General features: G+C 64.7%; 2 protein-coding genes across 6 annotated transcripts; both read left to right on the top strand.

Moving 5' to 3' along the window:
• Positions 1–301: 301 nt before the first annotated feature.
• SEPTIN5 (septin 5) lies at positions 302–9381 on the top strand. Of its 3 annotated transcripts, XM_010356371.2 has the most exons (12): positions 302–723; positions 878–888; positions 5675–5771; positions 5879–5965; positions 6188–6311; positions 6393–6527; positions 6622–6739; positions 6841–6942; positions 7700–7796; positions 7882–8017; positions 8289–8391; positions 8488–9381. In XM_010356371.2, exons 1-12 carry the CDS (start codon positions 468–470, stop codon positions 8542–8544), a joined length of 1323 nt encoding a protein of 440 aa, XP_010354673.2. In that variant the 5' UTR covers positions 302–467; the 3' UTR covers positions 8545–9381. The 3 variants fall into 3 exon arrangements, with proteins under 3 accessions (XP_010354673.2, XP_010354672.1, XP_010354674.1); XM_010356370.2 differs by lacking the exons at positions 302–723; positions 878–888 and adding an exon at positions 4510–4892; XM_010356372.2 differs by lacking the exons at positions 302–723; positions 878–888; positions 8488–9381 and adding an exon at positions 4510–4892 and having other exon boundaries at positions 7893–8017; positions 8289–8363.
• GP1BB (glycoprotein Ib platelet subunit beta) lies at positions 8609–10844 on the top strand. Of its 3 annotated transcripts, none has more exons than XM_030914977.1 (2): positions 8609–9737; positions 9917–10844. In XM_030914977.1, the coding sequence occupies exons 1-2, from the start codon at positions 9632–9634 to the stop codon at positions 10531–10533; spliced, it is 723 nt and encodes a 240-aa protein (XP_030770837.1). In that variant the 5' UTR covers positions 8609–9631; the 3' UTR covers positions 10534–10844. The 3 variants fall into 3 exon arrangements, with proteins under 3 accessions (XP_030770837.1, XP_010354676.1, XP_030770838.1); XM_010356374.2 differs by having other exon boundaries at positions 8609–9641; XM_030914978.1 differs by having other exon boundaries at positions 8609–9079.
• The last annotated feature ends 14841 nt before the right edge of the window (positions 10845–25685 follow it).

Below are 25685 nucleotides of genomic sequence, written 5' to 3' on the forward strand. Positions count from 1 at the left end.
AGGAAAAGAGGCCGGACTACTGCCCAAAAGCCTGTGGCCTGCAGCCTGCCAGGTGCGTCTGCTCGCAGAGTAGGTCCGCGCAGCACCGAGCGGTCAGCAGGGGAAAGGCTGGGCACTGGCCAGCCGCACCGGGACCATCCCCGCCCAGGCTACCGCCTCCCAAGTCCACCGCGACCTCGGCGGGGTGGGGCGGAGCGTGCAGGGTCTGGCCCGGAAAGCCAGGGCAGGCTTTAGAGAAGGGCCACCGGACGGATGGTCCGGGGGGAGGACCAGCGTGGCCCGGGTCCCAGCGAGGGCGGAGGGAGCGCGGGCCGGGCCTGGGCTGGGGCACCGGGGAGGTTGCAGGGAGGAGGCCGACGGTAACAGCCTTGCAGGGCGGGGGCGGCGTGGGTCTGGTCGGGAGACCCCGGGCGCGGCAGGGGCTGTGGGAGGCGAGGGCGTCGCCCCGAGGCCGCGGGCGCGGGTCCATGGTGGGGGGCCTGGGTCCCCGCCCTCCCCGGGACGCGCCGGGTCGCGCGTGGGCGCGGCGGGCGCCGATTGGCTGCCGGGCGCGCGGGCGGGGCGGGCGGCAGCGGCGGCGCGGAGGGGCCGCTCACCCCGCAGCCCGGCCTCGGCCTCCGCCGCTTGTCGCCGCGCCCCGCCCGCGCGCCCGCCCCGCACGTCCCCCGCCGGCGGCCACCATGAGCACAGGCCTGCGGTACAAGAGCAAGCTGGCGACCCCAGGTGAGCCCGGCGCCTGCCCGCGTGCCCGCGCGCGCCTTTGTCCCAGCCGCCCGCGCGCCTCTCACCGTGTATCTACGTCTCTCCCCCGCCCGCCGGCCCGGACCCGCCCCGAATGGACCCGGACCCGGACTCGACCCCGACCCCGACCCCGCAGAGGACAAGCAGGTACGTGCGCGCCATTGCTCCCCTGCCGGGATACCCGGCCGGCTGTCACCCATTGTGACACTAGCGCCGCGGGCGCCCAGGCGCGACCCCGCCCCCGCCGGCCCTCACCCAGCCCTGTCGTGATCACCGATTTTCAGCCGGGCAGTGCCGCTGCGCCTGGGGCTGCAAAGGGGAGGAGTAGGGGCCCTGGTCCCCTGACCACCGTGCACCCCTCCCCAGGATGGGGGGATGGGCAGAGTGTCCCCCTCCCAGAGGGCCAACGCCAGCATCTCCTGCTGACCTGGCCTGTAGGCCATGAGCTGGGGGTCCTGGGTGAGGCCATGGTCATGGAAGGCCATGCTGGGGGAGGGGACTCAGGCTCCATCAGCCAGCACAGTCCCTGAACAGCCCCACAGCAGAGGGCCTGTAGTCACCCCACACCTCCCCTGCACCTTCATGCTCCCTCCCTCCCCACACACAAATTCGAATGTTCGGGTCTGCAGCAGGGCCTCTTCCCCAGATTGGGAACCCCCAAGGTCTGGTCTGAGTCATTCTTGGTGCCCAGATGGATCCTGGGACCCCGTGGGTACAAATAGGCTTGTGGCTTCTCAAAAGGGTTGGCCTGGGCCCCGCCCTCCAGGAAAGCAGGGCTGGACAGGAGGCTGGCCTAGGCACTAGGTGAAATCCAGCCGAGCTCAGGGTTAAACAATGCTGTGAGACCCCTGGAGTGGGGTGGGGGCTGACAACCAGGGGGGCTCGGGGGGGCTGGTGGAACCCTGCTGGTGGCCTCTCTGGCTTGAGCTCAGCCATCTTTGGAGAAGAAAAGAAGAGCCCAATTCTGGTACCAGGTTGGCATTGGCAGCCCCCATCAGGGATGGAGTTTCTCAGGAGCCATGGATGCTGAGTGGGACTCCAGAGTCCTGGCCCAGGGTGCAGCAGGCAGGGCAGGAGGGCTGGGCAGGGGGGCTGGGAGCTGGGGGAATCATTGGTTGACCAGTGCCATTCTCCTGGAAGGGACACACCGCGCCCAGAGGTGGGTGAGGCTCTCTGGGAGGGGCTCCTTGGGGAGCCAGGCTGGGAGCTGCCTCCCCGTCGCAGCAGGTCAGACAAAGCCTGAGATGCAGGAACACATGCGTCAGGCTATTGTTTGAGGGAGATGGAAGGAGCTGAGGCTGGGAGACCCGGGAGACCAGGCCCCCGAGGCTTCTCCTGGGCCTGCAGGTGTCCCCAGCTTGACCCAAGGGCACTCTGAGACCCTGGGCTCCAGCCACTGCTGTTCGGTGCGGCCAGGCTCTCTTGCCCTTTACTGCAAGGTGGGGATCCCCTCCTGCTGATGTGCCCATCCTTTGAGGTCAACTGGGAGTCCACCTCACCCCATCCCAGGCCTCCAAGCCCAGAGGAAGAAGGCACTGTACGGCCAAGGGAGGGAGCCCCAGAGCAGGAGCCAGGTCAGGTGTCTGGGGCGACCAGTGGGTCTGGGGGAACTGGAAGCACATGGCAGCTTCCCTGCTGCCACAGTCGTTGGGCCTCAGCCTGTCCAAGCATTCTTTTTGTTCTTTGAAAGGGGGCTGTAGAGGCATTGGGGGAGCACCGTCACTACCCTCTGTGCCCCCGCCTCCTCGCAGGCAGCACCGGTGGTCTCTTGGCCCTGGCTGCTGCTCCCAGAGCTGACTCCGGTGATTCTAAGAGTGGAAGTGCCTGAGAGGCTGAAGCATTGGGAGGAGGTGGGCGCAGCTGTGTCATATGGCTCAGGAAGCCCTGGGAGTATCTTTTGTCACTTGAGGACAAGAGAAAGGGGGTGGTAGGTAGGTAGGGCCCCTTCCTTGAGGCTCCCCCAGGGAATCCACAGGCCCTGACTGGGCCCAGTGGGTGGCAGGGCAGGTGGGTTGAATGCTGAGAGTGAGATTCTTGCCCTCCTGACCTGGGCCTCCCCAGAGCCTGTGCCTTACCAATGGGGAAACTGAGGCAGGCAATCTGAGAGCCACACACTGTTAGACACCTCCTAGCCTGAGGCCTAGGCCCAGGGCTGTCTGTCTTCCTGGAGATGCCCTGGGCCCAAGATGCCAGCCTGTCTGGGTGGGTGCTGGGCTTCGAGGTGTGGACCCTCAGTTAGAAACTGGGTGGGACTCAGCCTAGAGGCTTCCTGCAGGTCAGGGCCATGGAAGGCTGGGGCCAGTGAGGAGGCTTTCTGGCAGCAAGGACTGAGGGATGCACTGGTAGAGCTGGGGGGCCTGGAGCCACCCCCTTTCCCTGGGATGAAAGGCTCTCCTGTTCCCAGCTGTGGGCCTGCCCCTCCTCCCCAGGTGCCAGCGGCTTCCAGGCCCCACAACAGGACCAGGGCCTGGACAGGCAGTGGAGAAGGTCCCTCAGCCAGGATAGCCTAAGGGAGGGCTGGTGGCGGATGGGGTGGGGCTGGGGCCTCCAACTTCTAATGTTCTAATGTGCAGAGACTGGGCCTGTACAGTCCTACCCTGGAACTTTTCCAGGCCCCATGTCCTGCTCTGCTGGGCTTGCCTGTTGGGATTCTACTGGGGTCATAGAGGTGGGTGGCCCACAGAGCGGAGCTCAGGAGACCCCCGCAGTCCCTGGAGTAGCCACATGGGAGGGAGGCCCGGCTGGCAGGAGCTCCCAGTCCCTCCAATCCTGTGGGTCAGAGCTGATGAAGTAGTTCAGAGGGCAAGGGAGTGTCCACGGAAGCACAGGGGAGATGGGTCTCATCCCACCCCTACCCCTGTCTCTGAGGGCAGGGCCACCTGGGGGCTGCAAGGCAGCTCATGGGTGACTGGTGTTTATTCAGCAGGCTGGCGGGGGCTTCCAAGTTTTGCAGGGACCTCCAGTACTCTGGCAACCTGCACCCTTCCCTTCCCTTCCCTTCTGTCCACCCTAAGCCTTTTAGGGGGCGGGCGGGGCTGGACTTCACAAAAGGTGGGCTCTGCCCTCCTCCGGTCCCCCGAATGTCTTGGGGCGCCGCACCGGGAAAGAGTCCACCAAACACACATGCACACACCCACCCACACGCACTCACACGCGCGTACACACACGCGCGCACACGCATGTACACACGCACATGCACGGGCACACACACAGGCATTACACACACACAAGCATTACACACACCCGCACGGACGCGCACACACAAACACAAGCGCACACACACGCACGCACGCACAGGGGAGGTCAGCCCCAAGCAGGGCTGGGGAGGGGTGCAGGGCGCGGCGTGTCTGTGGGCGCCGTGACGCAGCCGGGAGGTTTTCGGGCAAGTCTGCGAGAAGACTGCCGGCCCTGAACGGGGCGGGTTCCCGCGCGGTTGCGCGTGGGTCCCGGGAGCGGCCTCTGGCGCCCTCTGGCGGGAGGAAGCCGCACAGCACCTCTTGGGGTCGGAACGCGCGGCCGCTACCGACTCCAGGCCCGCCCCAGCCCGCGTGCAGAATCCGATAGTCCCCTTCTGCTGTCCCCTTCAGCCCGGACTGAGGCCCCGGGGGCGCGGCGGGGCTCCCGGTCCACGCGAGTCACGGCCCCTCAGCGCCTCGGCTCAGCCCTGCCCTCCGCAGCCGCTTTCGGGTGGCTCCGCCCGCGGCCCAATTTCCAGGCGACCGTTTCCCGGCGACGGCGGGCGGGGCCGTCTCTGCCGCCCCCCGCCGCGCGCTCCGCGGGCGCCTGCGACGCCCCGCCTCTGGCTCGGGTGCGGGAGCGGGGCCTGCCCGGGCTGCGACGCCGCCACAACTCGGGGCCAGTCTGCCCAGTCAGGGGGATGGCTCGGGCGGCCTCGGGGGTCGACGATCCCCCGGGTGGGCGACGTGCCCTGTTCAGGCCTCACTTCCCGCGTCCGCAAAACGGGGGGGAGAACGCAGCCTAAGACAGAGGTCCCTCGCCGTCGCCGGGCTCTGGTGGCCTGACCGGGCCGGGGGTCCGAGCGCGCCCGCCGGCCCGCGGGGGTCGCCGCGATGGACTCTCTGGCAGCGCCCCAGGACCGCCTGGTGGAACAGCTGCTGTCGCCGCGGACCCAGGCCCAGAGGCGGCTCAAGGTGCGTGTGTGGAGAGGGCGGAACGTGGGTCTGTGACCCCGCGGGCCCCGAGACTCGGCAGGGGTCCCTATCCCCGCGCGCCACTGCCCGCCAGCGCCTAGGCTCAGCCCTGCCCTCCGCAGCGGCCTCGGGGGTCCGCCGCCCCATGGTGGGCGATGTGCCCTGTCCAGGCCTCACTTCCTGCGTCCCCAAAACGGGGCGGAGAATGCGACCATGGGACCCCTCCAGGGGCCTCAAGGGTCTGCGGGGGCTGGGCGCCTGGGCGCGCGGGCGGGGTAGGCTCGGCGCCGCCGTCTATAAATAGGCGCTGCTCCGCCGCCGCCGCTGCCGCCGCCCCCGCGGCTGGATCCAGGCCAGGTGGGGCCTCCCGCCCCTGGCACTCTCCAGAGGGGTGAGTGTCGTCGAGGCCCCGAGCTTCTCCGGATTATGGAGGGCCTTAAGTGTGTCCCAGGGGTCCCAATCCTGTTGCCCTCTGCCCGAGGAGGGAGGACACCGCCTGTGCCTGCTGCAGCCTGACATCTCCCCAAGGGACAAACACAGCCTCGGTCCCTACAGAGCCCTCCCTGAGGTTGGGGCCAGGGGTGTCCTCTTCTGCTACCCCCTGGCCTGCCTTCTAATCTCCAGGCTTTTGCCCATGGGCCCTCCCCTCATTTTTGCCAGTGAAATGCCCCACCCTGGGAACCGTACCCTCTGCTGTCTCCTCATCCTGCATTTGGTAAGAGACAGGGTGTTGGGCTTCCAGAGAAACCTTTTGTCCCTAACCTATCCCCCCCTGCCCCCAGGACATTGACAAGCAGTACGTGGGCTTCGCCACACTGCCCAACCAGGTGCACCGCAAGTCAGTGAAGAAAGGCTTTGACTTCACGCTCATGGTGGCTGGTGAGTGGGCTGGGCTCCTCAGGGGAGTGGCTGGGGTCCCTGGCCAGCCACGCTCTGTCCTTGGAGCCCCAGACCTAACCCAGCTGCTTCTCTGTACCTGTGTGCAGGTGAGTCAGGCCTCGGGAAGTCCACACTGGTCCACAGCCTCTTCCTGACAGACTTATACAAGGACCGGAAGCTGCTCAGTGCTGAGGGTGAGTGGCCCCCAGGAGGCCCTGACACTGATCCCCAGCCCCTTCCATGGGACCTCTCTAAGGACTCCCTTCCAGGTCCAGCTCCCACTGTTCTGTTCTTGCGGTGTGGGTCCCCCGGGGGGTAGGGCCAAGGCACTAAGATGGATGAGGACAAGGGTCCTGGTTGCCAAGGGTGAGGGGCTGAGGGTTGGAGAGGCCCCTCCAGTGGCCCCTTTCCCGTAGAGCGCATCAGCCAGACGGTAGAGATTCTAAAGCACACAGTGGACATTGAGGAGAAGGGAGTCAAGCTGAAGCTCACCATCGTGGACACACCGGGATTCGGGGATGCCGTCAACAACACCGAGTGGTGAGCGAGGCCTACTGAGAAAGGCCCTGCCTAGGCGGCCACAGCACTCCAGGCCTGGCCTCACCTCCCTCCTGCCCACAGCTGGAAGCCCATCACCGACTATGTGGACCAGCAGTTTGAGCAGTACTTCCGCGACGAGAGCGGCCTCAACCGAAAGAACATCCAAGACAACCGAGTGCACTGCTGCCTGTACTTCATCTCCCCCTTCGGGCACGGGTGCGTGGCTGTCCTGGGGCCAGACTCAGGAGTACACCCCCTTACAATATGGCCCCTGGCTGTGCCTATGCCCACACTTGGCTGCTCTCGGCAGGCTGCGGCCAGTGGATGTGGGTTTCATGAAGGCGTTGCATGAGAAGGTTAACATCGTGCCTCTCATCGCCAAAGCTGACTGTCTTGTCCCCAGTGAGATCCGGAAACTGAAGGAGCGGGTGAGCTTGCCGCAGCACAGGGGCCTGGCCAGGGCCCTGGGGCTGAGGGTACACGGGGGACTTGACCGGCCTCAAATCTGACGGCCCTTGCCCCACCACAGATCCGGGAGGAGATTGACAAGTTTGGGATCCATGTATACCAGTTCCCTGAGTGTGATTCGGATGAGGATGAGGACTTCAAGCAGCAGGACCGGGAACTGAAGGTGAACATGCAGACTGCTGGGGCAGGGCGATGGAGGTGGCAAGGGGCAGAACCAGAGGGCCTGGTCTCCTTCACACTGGGCCTGCTGGAGGAGGGCAAGGTCAGCCCAGTTGGGTGCAAGAGTCATTTGTTCTAGGAGTAGAGGACCTGTACCCCCTTCATCCAGAACTAGAAGGCAAAGGTCACCATGTCTTTGCTTGGCTGGGGTGGGTCATGTGGGCCCCACATGGTGCTTGGCAGGTATGGAGCACTTGCCCAGATTCAGAAGTGCAACAGTGGGCCAGGCCCCCAACCCCAACCCTCTTTCCATGGGTTACCAGAGGAAGGGGCTGGCCCAGTGGCACACCCTGGTTCCCAGATTTCTGAGCTCCAGGGTTGGTGGCTTCAGGTGCCCCAGCAACTCGAGTGGTGATGATGGAGACCATGCCAGGGGAAGGTGGCCACCAGGGCAGGGGCATCAGCACGGGGAGACATAGGCTTAGCCCTGGGGAGGGAAGGGGCAGCTTGAGGGTGTGGTTCTTGATGAGGGAGGAGATGAGGGTGGAGCATGCCTGGAAAGGCCCTGGCATGTGAGCCGCATGGGCTCTGTCTCCAGCCAGTGGCAGAAAGACCAGAAAGGGGCAACACCAGGATCTCTTTGAGGAGAGGTCGTTGATGGTGATGCTGGAGGGATGCCCTGGGAATTACATGCCCGTTTCCCGTCAGTAACCCTGCAATTATGCTGACCGGGTGTGAGCCCTTCTCCCTCCTTCCCCCAGGAGAGCGCTCCCTTCGCTGTTATAGGCAGCAACACGGTGGTGGAGGCCAAGGGGCAGCGTGTCCGGGGCCGCCTGTACCCCTGGGGGATCGTGGAGGGTGAGTGGAGTCTTGGGGTACCAGGTCTGGTGGGGGAAGGCTGTCCTAGGCTGGCGCCAGCCCACCACCCACTCCCACCCCGCAGTGGAGAACCAGGCGCACTGCGACTTCGTGAAGCTGCGCAACATGCTCATCCGCACGCACATGCACGACCTCAAGGACGTGACGTGCGACGTGCACTACGAGAACTACCGCGCACACTGCATCCAGCAGATGACCAGGTGCGCTCCCCCTCCTCGAGCCAGACCTCACCCCTCCGGCCCTGCCCACGTCTCCATAACTGAGGGCCGGTCCTGGCAGCCCACCCAGGCTTGAACCTTGCACGATCCCCCAAATCGCCCCCCCTCCCAGAGTCTGGTTTCCCTAGAACCAGTCCAGGGCTGTGAGGGCTCCGGAGGGCAGGGCCTCAGCAGTAGCGGGGATGGGCCAGGCATCGCCAGCCCACGCTGAGCCTCCGGGTGGCGCCGCCCTGTCCATCCCTCCCCCCCGCAGCAAACTGACCCAGGACAGTCGCATGGAGAGCCCCATCCCGATCCTGCCGCTGCCCACCCCGGACGCCGAGACTGAGAAGCTTATCAGGATGAAGGATGAGGAAGTGTGTGGGGCGGTGGGGGTGGCGGAGGCGGGCGGCAGGGATGCGCTCCAACGGTGCTGCTCACCGGCCCGGTTGTCCCCGCCCCCCCGCCCGCAGCTGAGGCGCATGCAGGAGATGCTGCAGAGGATGAAGCAGCAGATGCAGGACCAGTGACGCTGGTCGCGGACACACCGTCTGTCTCCGGGATGCCCTCCCACCCCTGGACCCCAGACCGGACTGTTCCCGACCCGGAGACGCGGGGCCACAGCCCCCAGCTGACCCTAATTTATTCTCAGCACCACCCCCTCCCAGGTCATTGGTATCTGCTTCCGAGGGGCCTGGACCGTAGCCCCCGCCCAGCTGGCCCTCTCTGGCCTTGGGGGATCAGGAGCGAAGTTGGGCGGGACTTCAAAGATCCGCCTCTCTTGCCCTTCCCCCGCCCCCAGACGGTCACACCACCCAAACTGCAGGCCCTGCTCTAGCAGGCAGGCAAACCTAGGCAGAAGAGGATTTCCAGGGTTCTGGGTCTGTTCTCTGCCCCAATGCTGCAGAACGGACTTGGGAGCCCTCCTTTGCCTGCTCCCGCGGGTCACCCAGCAAGTGCTGAGACCCCATTTTCTGTCGAGGCTGGCCGGGTCTTCCCTTAGCCCCAGAAGCCCAGCGGGCAGGGTTGGGCTGAATCACATGGGAGCTCTCCAGACTTAAGGAGGTGAGAGGCTGCAAGGAGGGCGGGCCGTGACCATCCACACCCCTTCTCCACAGCCCGGCCTGACCTGGAGGACCCCCGGGGCACTGGGCGGTGAGCCACCTCCTGGCAACTCTCGGTGCCGTCCCCTGCCCTTGCTCGAGGCCTCTTCTCCCCAGCACAGCTGTGGTGTGCCGGGATCCCGAGCCTCGGCCTCCTGATCTTACCACCCGCATGATCCCTTCCCGCCACACGATGCTCCGTTTTGTTCCGTTGTGAATGCCGCGTCCTGTCCTGGTGACAGGAGAACAATGTTGGTGAACGTCGCAGCGGGTGTCCGAGTGCTCCGTGTGCCCCTGAAAGCGGGTGGGAGCGGAAGCCCCGGCGGCCTGCGGCCTCCGGCGATAGTGTGGTATCTGCCGCTGCAGCACGAGTCCGCGCGGCCTCTGGGCTATTTCTGGCCAGGCCGCAGCACTGTGGTCCGTGCGGGCGTGGCGGGGGCGGGAGCGCCTTATCGCTCGGCTCTCCCGCCTAGGCGTCCCGCTCCAGAGTAAGCTGGGCCGCCGTCTTCTAGCCATGGGCTCCGGTGAGTCTGGAGTCCGGTCGGGTCCCCGGCTGCTCCCTAGGCCGACCCGGGTTGAGAGGCGCTCTGGTCCTTTGGCTGCAGCTGGGAGAGACTTGGGTCAGACTTAGAGGGGACTTCCAGCCGGCGTGCGGGATGGTCAGGGTGGAGAGGCTGGTGGGCCACAGGGACGCTGGGCATCAGGGGCTGGATGGAGCCGGGCCGGCGCTCTGGGTACTCAGAGACGTCGCCCAGGTGCCCCGCCGACCGCCCGGCTCACTGCGGCGCTTCCCTTGCAGGGCCGCGCGGGGCGCTGAGCTTACTGCTCCTGATGCTGGCGCCGCCGAGCCGCCCGGCCGCAGGTTGCCCGGCGCCCTGTAGCTGCGCGGGGACACTCGTGGACTGCGGGCGCCGCGGGCTGACTTGGGCCTCGCTGCCGACCTCCTTTCCTGTCGACACAACCGAGCTGGTGCTGACCGGCAACAACCTGACGGCGCTGCCGTCGGGGCTGCTGGACGCGCTGCCCGCGCTGCGCACCGCACACCTGGGCGCCAACCCCTGGCGCTGCGACTGCCGCCTTGTGCCGCTGCGCGCCTGGCTGGCCGGCCGCCCCGAGCGTGCGCCCTACCGCGACCTGCGTTGCGTGGCGCCCCCAGCGCTGCGCGGCCGCCTGCTGCCCTACCTAGCCGAGGACGAGCTGCGCGCCGCTTGTGCTCCCGGCCCGCTCTGCTGGGGGGCGCTGGCGGCGCAGCTTGCGTTGCTGGGCCTTGGGCTGCTGCACGCGTTGCTGCTGGTGCTGCTGCTGTGCCGCCTGCGGAGGCTGCGCGCCCGCGCCCGCGCTCGCGCCCGCGACGCACTCCGGCTGTCGCTGACCGACCCACTGGTGGCCGACCGAGACGGAACCGACGAGTCCTGAGGAGAGAACCGGCGCGTCCTGAGGAGAGAACTGGCGCTGGGCAACGCGGACCTGCAAACTCGACCGGACGCTACCCGAGGGGCCCTCGCGCCAACCTGGACCGGTCTCCGCCTCCTCCGCTGTCCAATCTCTCATACCCACCCCACCTGCAGGCCCAGACCACGTGGGACAGAACTCCTGCCCACCCTGCCCCGAGGGAGGCGAACCCACACCTCCAGGCTTGGGAGGACCATGGGGCACAATGCTGTCCAGACCCTGCCTGCGTCTCCCCTCCAAACTCTGGTGCTGAATAAACCCTTCTGGCCTCTGCACGACTGACCTGGAAATTCCCCTCGCCAAACCCAGGAAAAGTCCCCAGGAGGCGGTTCAAGGGGACACAAACACTTCCTCACATGCCCACCCTAATCTCAGGGGCAGACAGGAGTCAGTGGGTGAACACTCCCCTTCCAGTCACACTCCCAAAAGGCTACATGGGAAGGCATGAGAGAGATGCTAAGTGATAACTTGGGGGCCAGCGAGGATGCTGTGGGGACAGTGAGGACCCTGTGGGGGCGGTGAGGACGCTGTGGGGGCGGTGAGGACGCTGTGGACACAGTATGCTGTGGGGACAATGGGGATGCTGTGGAGAGTAAGGACGCTGTGGGGACAGTGAGGACGCTGTGGGGATGCTGTGGGGACAGTGAGGATGCTGTGGGGACAGTGAGGACCCTGTGAGGGCGGTGAGGACGCTGTGGATACAGCATGCTGTGGGGACAGTGGGGACGCTGTGGACAGTGAGGACGCTGTGGGGGCGGTGAGGATGCTGTGGACGCCGTGAGGACGCTGTGGGGACAATGAGGACATGGGACAGTGAGGACACTGGACAATGACGCAATGGAGATGCTGTGGGGATGGCAAGGACGTGGTAGACAGGGCGCTGTGGGGGCGGTGAGGACGCTGTGGACAGTGAGGACGCTGTGGACAGTGAGGACGCTGTGGACAGTGAGGACGCTGTGGGGACAATGAGGACACTGGACAGTGAAGACGCAATGGGGACACTGTGGGGGCAGTGAGAACACTGTGGATGCGGTGAGGATGCTGTGTAGTCAGTGAGGACGCTGTGGGGACACCGTGGGGACAGTGAGGACGCTATGGGGACAGTGAGGACACTGAATACAGCATGCTGTGGGGACAGTGGGGACACTGGACAGTGAGGATGCTGTGGGGACGGCAAGGATGCTGTGGGGGCGGTGAGGACGCTGTGGGGACGGTGAGGACACTGTGGACAGTGAGGACGCTCTGAGGGCGGTGAGGACACTGAACAGTGAGGATGCTGTGGAGACGGTGAGGACGCTGTGGGGGCGGTGAGGACGCTGTGGGGGCGGTGAGGGCGCTGTGGGGGCGGTGAGGAAGCTGTGGGGGCGGTGAGGGCGCTGTGGGGGCGGTGAGGGCGCTGTGAACAATGAGGACGCTGTGGGGGCGGTGAGGACGCTGTGGGGGCGGTGAGGGCGCTGTGGGGGCGGTGAGGGCGCTGTGAACAGTGAGGACGCTGTGGGGGCGGTGAGGACGCTGTGGGGGCGGTGAGGGCGCTGTGGGGGCGGTGAGGACGCTGTGAACAGTGAGGACGCTGTGGGGGCGGTGAGGGCGCTGTGAACAGTGAGGACGCTGTGGGGGCGGTGAGGACGCTGTGGGGGCGGTGAGGGCGCTGTGGGGGCGGTGAGGACGCTGTGAACAGTGAGGACGCTGTGGGGGCGGTGAGGGCGCTGTGGGGGCGGTGAGGACGCTGTGAACAGTGAGGACGCTGTGGGGGCGGTGAGGACGCTGTGAACAGTGAGGACGCTGTGGGGGCGGTGACGGCGCTGTGGGGGCGGTGAGGGCGCTGTGGGGGCGGTGACGGCGCTGTGGGGGCGGTGAGGACGCTGTGAACAGTGAGGACGCTGTGGGGGCGGTGAGGGCGCTGTGGGGGCGGTGAGGACGCTGTGAACAGTGAGGACGCTGTGGGGGCGGTGAGGGCGCTGTGGGGACGGTGAGGACGCTGTGAACGGTGAGGGCGCTGTGGGGGCGGTGAGGACGCTGTGGGCGGTGAGGGCGCTGTGGGGGCGGTGAGGACGCTGTGGGGGCGGTGAGGACGCTGTGGGCGGTGAGGGCGCTGTGGGCGGTGAGGGCGCTGTGGGGGCGGTGAGGAAGCTGTGGGGGCGGTGAGGGCGCTGTGGGGGCGGTGAGGGCGCTGTGGGGGCGGTGAGGGCTATGAGGGGGCGGTGAGGACGCTGTGGGCGGTGAGGGCGCTGTGGGGGCGGTGAGGAAGCTGTGGGGGCGGTGAGGACGCTGTGAACAGTGAGGACTCTGTGGGGGCGGTGAGGGCGCTGTGGGGGCGGTGAGGACGCTGTGAACAGTGAGGACGCTGTGGGGGCGGTGAGGACGCTGTGGGGGCGGTGAGGGCGCTGTGGGGACGGTGAGGGCGCTGTGAACAGTGAGGACGCTGTGGGGGCGGTGAAGGCGCTGTGGGGGCGGTGAGGACGCTGTGAACAGTGAGGACGCTGTGGGGGCGGTGAGGGCGCTGTGGGGGCGGTGAGGGCGCTGTGGGGGCGGTGAGGGCGCTGTGGGGGCGGTGAGGGCGCTGTGAACAGTGAGGACGCTGTGGGGGCGGTGAAGACGCTGTGAACAGTGAGGACGCTGTGGGGGCGGTGAGGACGCTGTGGGGACGGTGAGGACGCTGTGAACAGTGAGGACTCTGTGGGGGCGGTGAGGGCGCTGTGGGGGCGGTGAGGACGCTGTGAACAGTGAGGACGCTGTGGGGGCGGTGAGGACGCTGTGGGGGCGGTGAGGGCGCTGTGGGGACGGTGAGGGCGCTGTGAACAGTGAGGACGCTGTGGGGGCGGTGAGGACGCTGTGAACAGTGAGGACGCTGTGGGGGCGGTGAAGGCGCTGTGGGGGCGGTGAGGACGCTGTGAACAGTGAGGACGCTGTGGGGGCGGTGAGGGCGCTGTGGGGGCGGTGAGGGCGCTGTGGGGGCGGTGAGGGCGCTGTGGGGGCGGTGAGGACGCTGTGGGGACGGTGAGGACGCTGTGAACAGTGAGGACGCTGTGGGGGCGGTGAGGGCGCTGTGAACAGTGAGGACGCTGTGGGGGCGGTGAAGACGCTGTGAACAGTGAGGACGCTGTGGGGGCGGTGAGGACGCTGTGGGGACGGTGAGGACGCTGTGAACAGTGAGGACGCTGTGGGGGCGGTGAGGGCGCTGTGGGGGCGGTGAGGGCGCTGTGGGGGCGGTGAGGGCGCTGTGGGGGCGGTGAGGGCGCTGTGAACAGTGAGGACGCTGTGGGGACGGTGAGGGCGCTGTGAACAGTGAGGACGCTGTGGGGGCGGTGAGGGCGCTGTGGGGGCGGTGAGGGCGCTGTGGGGGCGGTGAGGGCGCTGTGAACAGTGAGGACGCTGTGGGGACGGTGAGGGCGCTGTGAACAGTGAGGACGCTGTGGGGGCGGTGAGGGCGCTGTGGGGGCGGTGAGGGCGCTGTGAACAGAGGACGCTGTGGGGGCGGTGAGGACGCTGTGAACAGTGAGGACGCTGTGGGGGCGGTGAGGGCGCTGTGGGGACGGTGAGGACGCTGTGGGGGCGGTGAGAGCGCTGTGAACAGTGAGGACGCTGTGGGGGCGGTGAGGGCGCTGTGGGGGCGGTGAGGACGCTGTGGGGGCGGTGAGGACGCTGTGAACAGTGAGGACGCTGTGGGGGCGGTGAGGGCGCTGTGAACAGTGAGGACGCTGTGGGGGCGGTGAGGACGCTGTGAACAGTGAGGACGCTGTGGGGGCGGTGAGGGCGCTGTGGGGACGGTGAGGGCGCTGTGAACAGTGAGGACGCTGTGGGGACGGTGAGGGCGCTGTGGGGGCGGTGAGGACGCTGTGGGGACGGTGAGGACGCTGTGCACAGTGAGAACGCTGTGGGGGCGGTGAGGACGCTGTGGGGGCGGTGAGGACGCTGTGGGGGCGGTGAGGACGCTGTGGGGGCGGTGAGGGCGCTGTGGGGGCGGTGAGGGCGCTGTGAACAGTGAGGACGCTGTGGGGACGGTGAGGGCGCTGTGAACAGTGAGGACGCTGTGGGGGCGGTGAGGGCGCTGTGGGGACGGTGAGGGCGCTGTGAACAGTGAGGACGCTGTGGGGACGGTGAGGGCGCTGTGAACAGTGAGGACGCTGTGGGGACGGTGAGGGCGCTGTGAACAGTGAGGACGCTGTGGGGACGGTGAGGGCGCTGTGAACAGTGAGGGCGCTGTGGACGCAGTGAGGGTGCTGTGGAGACGGTGAGGACCCCGTGGGGGCGGTGAGGATGCTTTGGGGGTGGTGAGGATGCTGTAGGCAGTGAGGACAGTCCCAGAGGTGTGCCTTGTCATCTGAGCATGTTCAGGGGCTGGTTCTTGTGGACAGTGCCAGCCATGAGGACACCGAGAGCATTTCAAGGGTTGGGTTTCCTGATGCAGGGACTGCGGTGTTGGCAGTGTTCAGTTCACTAGGGGAGGGTTGGGGCAGGTGACCAGGGTTGGTTCGGGTCTGTTGCTCCATCTGGGACTCCTTGGACCATTGGAGTGAGAAGACTGTCTATGTGAGGGAGCCATGTGCGGTGGGGGTTCATGGAGGGCCCCACAGGATGAGTGGACCTCAGGGGTTGCAGGGTCTCTGGAATCATTGTGTCCTGGAGTGAGCCTGCCCCTGCCACAGGCTCCACCAACACCCCCAAACCCTCCTCCTGCCATCCCTCCCCATCCTACAGCAGCGGCCCGAGCCCCAGACCCCTTCTGCCACGGCTCAGGGCTGGCAGCCTGCTCCTGCCAGCCGAGAGCTGTTCCTGTCCCTACCGGCAACTGCTGCCTTCCCCAGGCTCCCAGGCTGCGCCACACGGGGCCTGCATCCCTGCCAGGCCTCTGCACACTGTTCCTTCTGCCTGGCACATGGTACCCTCCACGCCACTCCTGTGCCTCTGGCGAGTCCCCCACTGGGCCACCACTTCCCTCAGGAAGTCCTCTCCGACTGCCCAGACCAGCAAGGGGCTTCTCAGAGTCCTCCAGTCTCTGGCCTCCCACTGCCCTGCCCGGATTCTGGAGCTGAGCAACCAGGTCAGCACAGGTGCCCAACTTAGGGTGTGACTAACGCCTTCCTCACTACTAGGGCTGGCCTGGGGTGCCAGGGACAGGGTCCCTCTGCCACCATCCGTGTGGCCCCCACCTGGCTGGCCCTATGAACAATGGAGACTGTTCTCCATGCATCCTAGAGAGGCCCCAGATGAGGAGCCTCAGGTCCCGGCCACCTGGCCCAGGAAGGCCCTCAGCCCCCAGTGGCCATCACCACCGCTGACCGGGTCGAGGAGGCTGCCACTGACATGGCCTTTGTCCTGGCCTTTGTGGGACAAGACGGATGGCCCTCCTGCAGGGCTGATGCTATCTTGAGGCTGCCGGTCAGACGTGAGGCAGGAGCCACCCCTGCCTTTGTGAGCAGGTGCAGGGCATCCGGCCCATTGTGGGCTGCAGCCGACTGTGGTTGTCTGTCCGGCCTTATCACCACATCAAGGACAGTGGCCCCCTTTACACAAATGAACTGCCCAGCTTGCCCTCCCCAGCAGTGGCCTGGCATCTCCAGAGCTCCTAGTGGAGGTCAGAGGTAACCATCGTCATAACACCGTGCGTGTGCAACACTCTAAACTCAGTCCAAGCAGGGCATGGGGCGGGGGTGTGCTCCCCACTTTCTGCAAGAAACCAGATCCCAGAAGGGGGCTCTCTGCTGGGCCCCAGAGCATTTTTTGTGACTGCACTGGAAGCAGAGCTGAGGCAGGCCCCTTGGATCCCCTCTCTGCCTCACTGACGTCTTTGGGGTGCAAATACATGGCCCAGAAGAAAGTGACCTGGGGTCCTAGGTGGCCCCCAGCCAGAAGAAGGACACTCTCCTGATCTGTGGGAAAAGGCCCCCGCAGGAGATTCGGGGAGTGGGCAGCCCACTGCCTGCAAGGCTTGAGGTCTCCTGGGCCAATGTCTCGCTCAGGGGGTGGCAGCGGTCCCTGAAGCAGGAGCTGCAGAGGCAGAGGGCCTCCTGTTGGGGAAAGCGGCTGGAATCACTGTGTGGTTAGACTTAAGGAAGAACTTCCTGCCTGCTGGTCGGTGGGGCAGCAGAACCCTATGGTGTCTCCACAACCCCTCCTCTTGCCGGCTGTCCGTGGTCTAGACTGGTTTGTGCCAAGGTACAGAGCACAGAAGGCACAGGGCTGCCCTTGCTGGCTGACCTTCCTTGGCTGCCTGGGAGCCCCCAGTCCCCACACCTGACTCTGAGCTGACCCTCCACACACACTGACCCTGGGGCCTCCGCCTCCAAGGAGTGTGGGGAAGTAGATAGTCCCAGCTCAGTACCCCTGAATGGCCCTGTGGGGACAGGGGAAATGCATGTGCTCCCTTCAGACCTGGGCACCACCTTGACCCCAGCATTGTCCTTCATTTCACAGACAACACACCTGCCCCAGGGCCCCCTCCCCACTGATGAGCTGGGCCCTCTGTGACCTCAGATTTTTCCTTCTAGGCAGGAAGAGGTTAGGGGTCCCCTCTCCAAGCCCTGCCTGGACCCCACACCTCCAGCTCCCAGGCCAGCTGATTCAGGGCTGCTTGCCCTGCAGCCTAAGGGCCCTCTCACCACCATTGCCTGCCCCACCTCCCTGGGCTCCCGTGATCTCAGCCTTAGGTCAAGGCCCAGCCCTGGTGTACCTCCCCCGTGGGCCAGGCCCTCCATGCCTTTGCCCGCGCCAGTCCCTCCGCGAGCACACCCTTCCTGCTGTGGCTACTCCTCAATCTTAGAGGCCCCTCTCAAGCCTATCCTCACAGAGCTTTCTAGGCCTGCCCTGGCCTGACACATAGTGCAGGACAGTGTCCAGGCCTGTGTCCCTAAGGTCCACCTGGGGTTCAAGCCACATCTTCGGCCTGTACACAGCCAGCTAGTGAGTGAGCGAGGCCCTGCAAGATGGCCATCTGTCTTGTCCCACACAGGCCAAGACAAAGGCCGTGCCAGCGGGGTCTGTGATGGCCAGTGGTGGTCAGTGAGGGCTGGACCGGGAGGCTCACAGCTCAGGATGCACCCGCCCATTTCACAGATCCCGCCGGGAAGCTCCCAGGGCGAGGGCCTAGTCGCGTCGTCCTCTCAGGCGAGCAAGCCTAGCCAGGCACCAGAGGGCGCTCGCGGTCTGCAGGAAACGCTGGCTGAGTAAGCGGTGAGCGCGGAAAGAGGTGGGAGCTGTGGGTGCAGACAGCTGGGGTCCGCGGAGAAACGGAGGCCTGGAGCGGGGGCGCTGGGTTGCCCAGGCTGGCGGCGAGCGGCACCGAGTGGGACGGGCAGACCGCCCCTCATAAGGGAGGGGGTCTCCGCGTGGCGGCTGACAGACGGGGCGGGATGAGCGCAGCCCCCGCCCCTGCTCTGGCGCATTGGCAGCCTGTCAACCGAGAAGATAAGGGACTTCTTCCGCCGGGCGTGGGGTGGGGTCAACCCAAGTGCGCTGTCCCCCTCCCGCCGGTGTTTGCTCGGTAAACACTTATTGGGCCCTGGCTGTACACACCGCCGCGGGGGAGGGGCGGGCGACCTGAAGGCCTGGGCTCCACGGCTCCTGCCAGGGATGCCGGGTCCATGGGCCATCGGTGATGCAGGAAAAGAGGCTCTGTCACCTCTGGCTCAGCCTGGGGAGAGTTGCCTGTGGGGTCCTTCGTGGGCCCCCTCCAGCCTGGAGTGGCACTAGCCTCAGCTTCAGAGCTGGGCCGACCCCCACTAGCCCAGGCCTTAATGGGGCCCAGTGGAAGAGGTCCTGGGAATGTCTGGGGAGCCGAAGCCCTGGCCACGTTGCGGGGGACTGCATCCCCTGCCCAGACGGAGCAACAACATTGGGGTGGGTGGCAGGGCCCTGGGGGCCCATAGCTCAAGGCAGCGTCTGCGCCCACCCCCTGTGTTTCCGATGGAAGACAGGCTGAAGGTGATAAATCACCAGGTCCCACCCCCACCCACCCCGCCAACGGGTGGGAAAGGGGGGCTGCATGTGACAGAGACAGGGACTGAGACAGAGACGGGAGCCAGGTCTAGAGGAGAGACAGAGACAGTGGCACTGAGGTGGCCCCGCTGACACGGGCCAGGACCCTTGCTGGGGTGTCTGGCCTCCCTGCTCTGGGCGCCCCTTCCACAAAGCCCATCTGGAAACCAGCTGAGAGCCACCGTACCCCCACCCCGGCTGACCCCCAACGGAGAGGCGGAGGAGGGAGGGAGACCTTTGCAGCCATAACTCCGTCCCCCTCCGGGAGGGCCATAAATCAGCAGGGGTTCTTGAAGCACTACCCCACAGGCTGAGGGGGCTTCAGGGCCACTGGTCCTGGGGACTAGGCGTGTCCTTGGCTGTGTCGGTCCGTCTTTAAACAGCCCTGAGGCCAAGGCAGGCATATCACTTGAGGCCAGGAGTTCAAGACCAGCCTGGCCATCATGGTGAAACCCTGTCTCTACTAAAAATACAAAAATTAGTCGGGCGTGGTGGTGGTGGGCACCTGTAATCCGAGTTCCTCTGGAGGCTGCAGGGGGAGAATGGCTTGAGCCCAGGAGGCACAGGTTGCAGTGACCTCAGATCACGCCACTGCATGCCAGCCTGGGTGACAGAGCTAAACTCTGTCTCAAAAAAAAATAAAATAAAATAAACAGCCCTGAGGGGAACACCAGTGGCCCCCACCCCCAGCACAGTTGAACTGAGCACTGTCTACACTGGATGTACACACTCACATCCTCACTTTCTCTCCCCAGACAGGAAATGTCTGCAGGGAGTGACTCTGTGTCCTCATCAGGAGACCCCCTGTTTCTGGCCCCTCAGGAACTAGGGGTCAGCATGTCCTACCCAGTGAAGCCTTCCCAGGGCTCTTTTCTGCCCACGGGAAATGCCTCCTTCCATCCTGTCTTCCTGTCACCACCACCCCCCAGGGTGCTGAGGGCCAGCTGGACAAAAGGTGGTGAGAGATGGGCCAGGTGGGTTCCGTGCAGGTGAGTGCACCCCACATACATACACACAGGGCAGGTGCAAAGTCAGTACCCAGTAGGAGAGGCTTGAGAGGGCCTGGGGGAGTGCTCCCTGGAGCTGTGGGGTATGCTTGGCACCCTAGTTCTAGCTGGGCCAGCCTCAGCAACCCCTCTTCAAGGTCCATCCTACAGACGGCTCCCAGGGTTCCCGTGGCGGGCATAAGGGCATTGTACACCAGGAAGCACAAAGGTCCACCGTGACATCACCCCAGCTTGTCTCAAGGAGCCGTGGGGTTGGGAGTGGGGGCTGCTGCTGCTCCTTGTCTAGAAAGACCTTCGGAGATGTTAGAATTCTGTACCTAAGACAGGCACTGACTGTCCTTGGGCTGGTCTGGGCCTGGTCACCTGGACTGTCACCTTCATCCTCAGAGGAAACCCTCTAGCACTAGTGACGTCTCAGGGGATGGTTCAAGGCATGCAATGGCTGGAGGTGTGCCCAGCTCAGCCTGTAGGAGGGTCTGGCTTTTCCAGAATGTCGCAGGGAGAAGAGCATGAGGGGAGAAGGGTGCTGGGGTGTGCAGGGGGCCCATCTCCCATCATCCATTCATGCTCAATCATTCAGACCAGCATGTAGTCCTGTCTGGAGCTTGCCGGCTGCTGGGGTCAAGGGCTGGGGGTGCAGATCCCTTGGCCCCAGACCCCCACCTGGCAGAGGCACCTCACTCTTCTTCCATCCCTCCTGAGAGGGCCAGCTCCCTCCTCCCCGCACTGGGATTCCCCCTAGTATGCTGTCCTTTGGGGCTCACCTAGGTGTGTTTAAGCATGTCTGACATATTGAGGGACTCCAGGCCTAACAGATTCGAAACAGGCTGGGGAGACAAGAGCTCATTCAACCACAGGGGCCAGTCTGCGCTGCCCTCCCCAGGCCGCCCAGGTGCGACTCTCTCCACTGTCTGTCCCAGCCACACAGGACCTTGGGGCCAGCCCCACAAGATCACTGCTCTCCTGGTGGGGTACAGGAACCCTCAGAGATGGGAGGACCTGGAAGGGAAGCCTTTGAACTTTGCCTGATGGACCCCTGGGATGTGGGGGTACAGACCCCAGGTGGGCACCAACAGGTCCCCATGACAGCCACTCCTCTTGGCTGGGCCACGTTGACAGAATCAGGGCCCCCACTCCTGGGAGGAAAGCCTCGGTCTAGGGCTGGGGGCCCAGTGAGCCAGGGGTGAGGGTCCCAGGGCAGTGTCAGCCGGCAGTGCAGATCAAGGCTTCTGCCCTGCACCATGTGGCAGCTGTACCTGCCACTCAGGGGATGCCAGGCTGGGCTGGGGCTTCAAGGAGGTGCCTATGGGCAGATCCAGGGCCGAGCTCTGCCCCGGTGTCTGCTTCAAAATCTATTTTGATGTGATTTGTATTTGGGGGGTTACTTTTCTCTATGCTTTGTTTATTTAAAGATGCTTGTAAACGGCAAGGAAGGGGCTGCTGTCTGAGCAGCGCTGGGGAGGGCAGGAGCCCCTGAGAGCCGCCTGTCCCAGCATGCCCAGGCGTCCATGCTGAGGGGCGTGGGAGACCACTGACTTTCTTTGTGGCAAAAGTGGGGACGGACCTGTTTGTGGGAGCCCAGGGCCTCTCTTGGCACTAAATGCCTCACTTGGGCACCCCCTGTCCTGGGGTCCTTGGCATGGGACTCTCTGGTATGGGAATCCCTGGTCTATGGAACGCGTCTATAAGTCCCTGGTCTGGGGTTCTGAGCCTGGAGAGTCCTGCTCTGGGTCCCTGCTCTGGGGGTCCCAGGTCAGCAGGTCTCTCACAGGTGCCTGCTCAGGGTCTGTAGTCTAGGGGTCAGTGATCTGAGTGATCTGGCCTTTTCTCCCTAGGGGTGCCAGATGCCATGTGCTGCCATGGATGTCACTGGGATATCAGTCAGCCCATTCTCTGTGGGCCAAGGAGTCACTGCTAACAGGAGTTGTCCCAGAGGGTCACACCCTAGAGTCTGTTGCGGCAAGGCCAGCAGGAGGACCAGCTGGAGCACGGAGAGCATGCTCAGATCACCAGCAGAAGGGTGTTTCCTGCCAAGGCCAACTGGAAGACTCCACAGACCTCCCAAGTCCTGGCTAGATTCAATCCTGCTGTTATAAATCCCCCTGGATCCTCCCTGATTCCTCCCAGAGCCCTCTGTGAATCTTCCCAAATGCTCCCCGAATCCTCCCCAGGTTGTCTCCTGGAGTCCTCCCAGTCCTTCCTGGATCCTCTCCACATCCTCCCTGAGTGCTCCCAGAATCCTCCTGCAGTCCTCCCCATGTTCTTTCAGGTGTGGGCTGCTGTACCTGGAATTGGCCCTAGCAGGTAACTGGGGCTGGAGTTTTGTTGACACCAGTGGAGCCACAAGCCCACAGTGCACAGGTGTGACGGCAGGCCTGTGAGGGTTTGGGGATGCATGGCCTTGCTCCCTTTGCGCTGGTGTCTGGATGTGCTCAGAGACCACCTGGGTCCCCTGGCCTCTGGGACAAGGCCAGTCAAGACTCGGAGCAGGTGGGACCCCAAGCAGAGCCAAGGCATCCCCAGCCCCAGTCCTTGTTCCTGTGTGCCCCATCTCCCGATGCACTCCCCTATGTCATGTGGTACCAGCTCTGCCTCTGACTCCCTATGCAGTAGCCCTAGGGCCCCTCCCTGCCAGTGTCCTCCTGGGCCTTCTGGGATGGGCGAGAGCCTGCTCACGTGGGTACATGCACAGTAAGCATCAGAGGGTCTCCTTCTCTGGGAAACATAGCCCCACAGTGGGTCACCCTCAATGCTAACCACTCAGCTTCTGGGTGGCAAGCCTGCAGAGTGGTCTCAGGCATGCCCGGCCACCTTCTAAGTGTGCCAGTCCCATCACTGTGTGTGTGTGGATGTGCCAGAGATGTGCAGTCCTACCTCCCTGTCTGTGTCCCATGCCCCCATGAGTGCGTCCTCACACCTCTTGCCCCGCCTCCCCGCCGTGTGCCCCTCGTAGCAGCTTGGCCCTGCCCGCTGCACCATGTGTACACAGAGGCTTATTTTCTCTGCCTTTAGGGCCAGGGGTGTGCTCATAAATCGCGCAGTCGATGACACATTTATCCCGCGGGCGGCTGGTGGTGTGAATTTATGGCTGCACCCCTTCCTGGCTGAGGCAGGACAGGGGCTGGGATACCTCTCAGGCATAAACCTCCAGTCCGCTCCACTGGGCTGTTGTGGGGCCATGGGGGCAGGGGCTGGGCCAGGAGGGCTCAGAAGTGCTCCCAAGGTCTCATCTTGCTCAGAAACTCTGCAATTTCAGGGTGCTTGGGGCAATGAGAGGTGAGGCCACTCTGCCTGCGTGAGGGCTGGGGGCACAGTGGCTGCCCACCTGCCAGAGGCATGGAGGCCCAGAGCCCAGCCTAATGTCCCAGCCTCCATGCCCCCTTCCAGTCTGCTCCTCATCTTCCCACCTGTGAAGGAGGGAACAACCTGGATGCCCCAGGGACAGCAGGTGTGCGGGTGGCTCCCCTCAGGTGCTGATTCAGCCACCCACTGCCACTGGGCCTGCTGGGAGCATTGAGATTTGGGGAGGACTGTCGGAAAGGGTGGGGGCCTCGAGGGCAGCTGGGTCTGCACACAGGGAGGAGGAGTGGAGATGCTGTCACATCAGAGCAGAGAGCCCCCCAGAGCTCACCTGCCCTCCTCCGCCTTGTAAAGATGGGGAAACTGAGGCCCAGGGAGAGCAGAGGTCCCGGGCCACATGGGTAGGATAACAAAGCCTCAAGATCCTGGATTCCTGTATGCAATAAGGGGGGGGTCCTAGGCACACCCCTCCCCGTTGAGCCTTCTTTGTCCTACAAAGTCTGGAGGTGGGGCCTCGGGCTGAAGGCTCAACAGGGAGCTGATGGAGCAAGTTCGCAAGCTGGTCCCATCAGGACCACAGCTGGGGGCTGGGACCTGGCTGCCTCCCCTCTGTCCGTCGGTCTGTCTGTGTGCAGGGTCGGGTCTCCAGGGGACCCTCTGTCGGCTCTCAAGCTCCCTCCCATCTCGGCCCTGGCCCCCCCTCACCGCCCGCTGTCAGGATGAGCGATGGCCATGCCCCTCCCCGGCCCTCAGCCCCAGGCCCGGTTCCCGCTCATTAGCCGCTGACACTGTTTGCTTTCCCGCCCTGGACGCCCACCCCGTCACAGGCCATTTCTCCTGGCGCCCCCCACCCCTGAGGACCTGCCCAGGGGTCCAGGGTGCCGGGTCGAGGAGGCTGCCGGGTGCCAGGCAGGACCTACATTATGCTCACAGAGCAATGGCCACATGGAGTGCCGGCCCCACCCTCACCTGCACCCCAAGAGACGGGGAGCCACGGGTCACCTGGAGTCTCCCATGGCCCTATCCGCATCCCACAGGCCAGACACAGCCACAATGAGACTGGACTGTGCATTGCAGCTTGGATGGCTTGGTGCTGCACACACTGGGAGGGTCTTTGATGACAAGGACCGGGCCCACTGCACCCATCTCTGTCTCTCTTTATCACTGCCCCTATTTCTGTCTTTGCCTGGGTCTCTGCCCCCAGCCCCATCCTGTGGAATGACCACTGAGCCACTGGCCCATTCGGAAAGTACATCCCCCACCTGGAGCCTCTCCGTTCCCCCCAGGCAGCCCCAGTACACAGCCTGGGGGGTGGGTCCTGAGGCAGCAGGCACCACTCCCTCCCGCACCACCCCCGCCCCGATATGGCCACAGCTGGGCGGCATCAGGGCCCGCAGGCCAGTGGCAGTCAGTCCTTCACTTAAAAATGTGTTTGTGATTTCGGCGGCGAGGCAGATAACGGTGACGAATGGCCCGCCTGCCCCCCAGGGCCCTCAGCCCATCTGGTTTGACTTTGGCCTGTCGGCGGTGCCCTTGGGCCTCACCCCTGCCCTCTGGCAGTGCCCTCCGAGTGAGGCACCCTCAACCTTTGCACACTCTGGTCCCTTTGCTGGAAACGCCTCTCCCCTCCACCCGTCTGTCCCCCATCATGGGATCCCCTGGCTATGCCCATAGGAGCCACGCCTGCAGCACTCGGGGTGGCAGGCCCTGGGCAGTGCTGGGGTTTGCAGGGTGGTGGGAGGGCACAGGCCCAGCAGGGAGGGGGCATGCTTTGCCTGGAACCTGCATCCCCTCTGTCCAGTAGGGAATAGTGAGTGCCCACCTGAGGCCAGAGGGGCCGAGGCTAAGGTGATGGAGTGGGCCAGGACCGAGAGATGTGGCCCAGTGGCCGGGGCAGGGCCTAGCCCTGTGAGACAGCCCATGTGGTCATTGTCAGCAAGAATTTCTGACAGGCTTGGGACCCTCCCGACCATCGATTATCCAAGCAGGAGGAGTGGCTTCCGGGTCCAGCCATGGGCTCAGCTGGGAGGTCATTGAGGTCAAACCTCAGTGCCCCTCCTCCTCCAGTCTCCGCTTCTACTCCCTTGGGGCTCCCCAGGTGGGCTGAGGTGCCTGGAAGGTTGCTCTGTGCCACTGGGCCCCTTCTCCTGCCCAGTTTGAAGCCTGGCTGGCTACCACAGGGAGTGGTCAGGGGTCCACTAGGGACTGGGGCTCATGCATTCCTTAGCACAACTTCCCAATCAACCCCTACGTGCCCAGGTCACAGACAGGAGTCAGACCTGGCCCTCAGAGAGGAGATAAGGAGAGGTGGGGATGCTTCGAGGTCCCTTGGCCCATCTCAGGGGTTGGGAAGGGGCTTATGTAGAGGGAGGGCATTTGGGCTGGATGGAAGAGGCAGCCCTCCATGGGGGTCTGAGGTCGCCTCTAGGAGAGACACTGCTCCGTTCCCCACTGCACCCTCCAGGCCCACTCCTGCCCTGTGGCGAGGACAGCTGTAGGGGGAGGGGAGGGGCGGCGCCATGTCAGGACCCCCACTCCCTCCCCAAAAGCAGGAAAATCCCTCTCCCTTAGTATCACATTGTTGAGAATTAACTTTGTTGAAATAAAAATTGGTCGTGGTATTAACTCGGCCTCGAGGATTTTCTCTGGGATCCCGGAGGCCGCAGAGGGGTCAGACGCCCATTCCCAGGGCCAGCCGCTGGCTCGGGTTTCGGGGGCTCCAGCGACCTCAGATCCTTGGGACACGGCGCCTGGTTCTTTGGGGTTGAGGGAGCCATCCCAGCCCTACCTTCTACAGCCCTTGACACGAAAGGGAACGGCCCAGACAGTGTGGGT

Source organism: Rhinopithecus roxellana, chromosome 13 (assembly GCF_007565055.1).
Source record: "Rhinopithecus roxellana isolate Shanxi Qingling chromosome 13, ASM756505v1, whole genome shotgun sequence".
NCBI lineage: Eukaryota > Metazoa > Chordata > Mammalia > Primates > Cercopithecidae > Rhinopithecus > Rhinopithecus roxellana.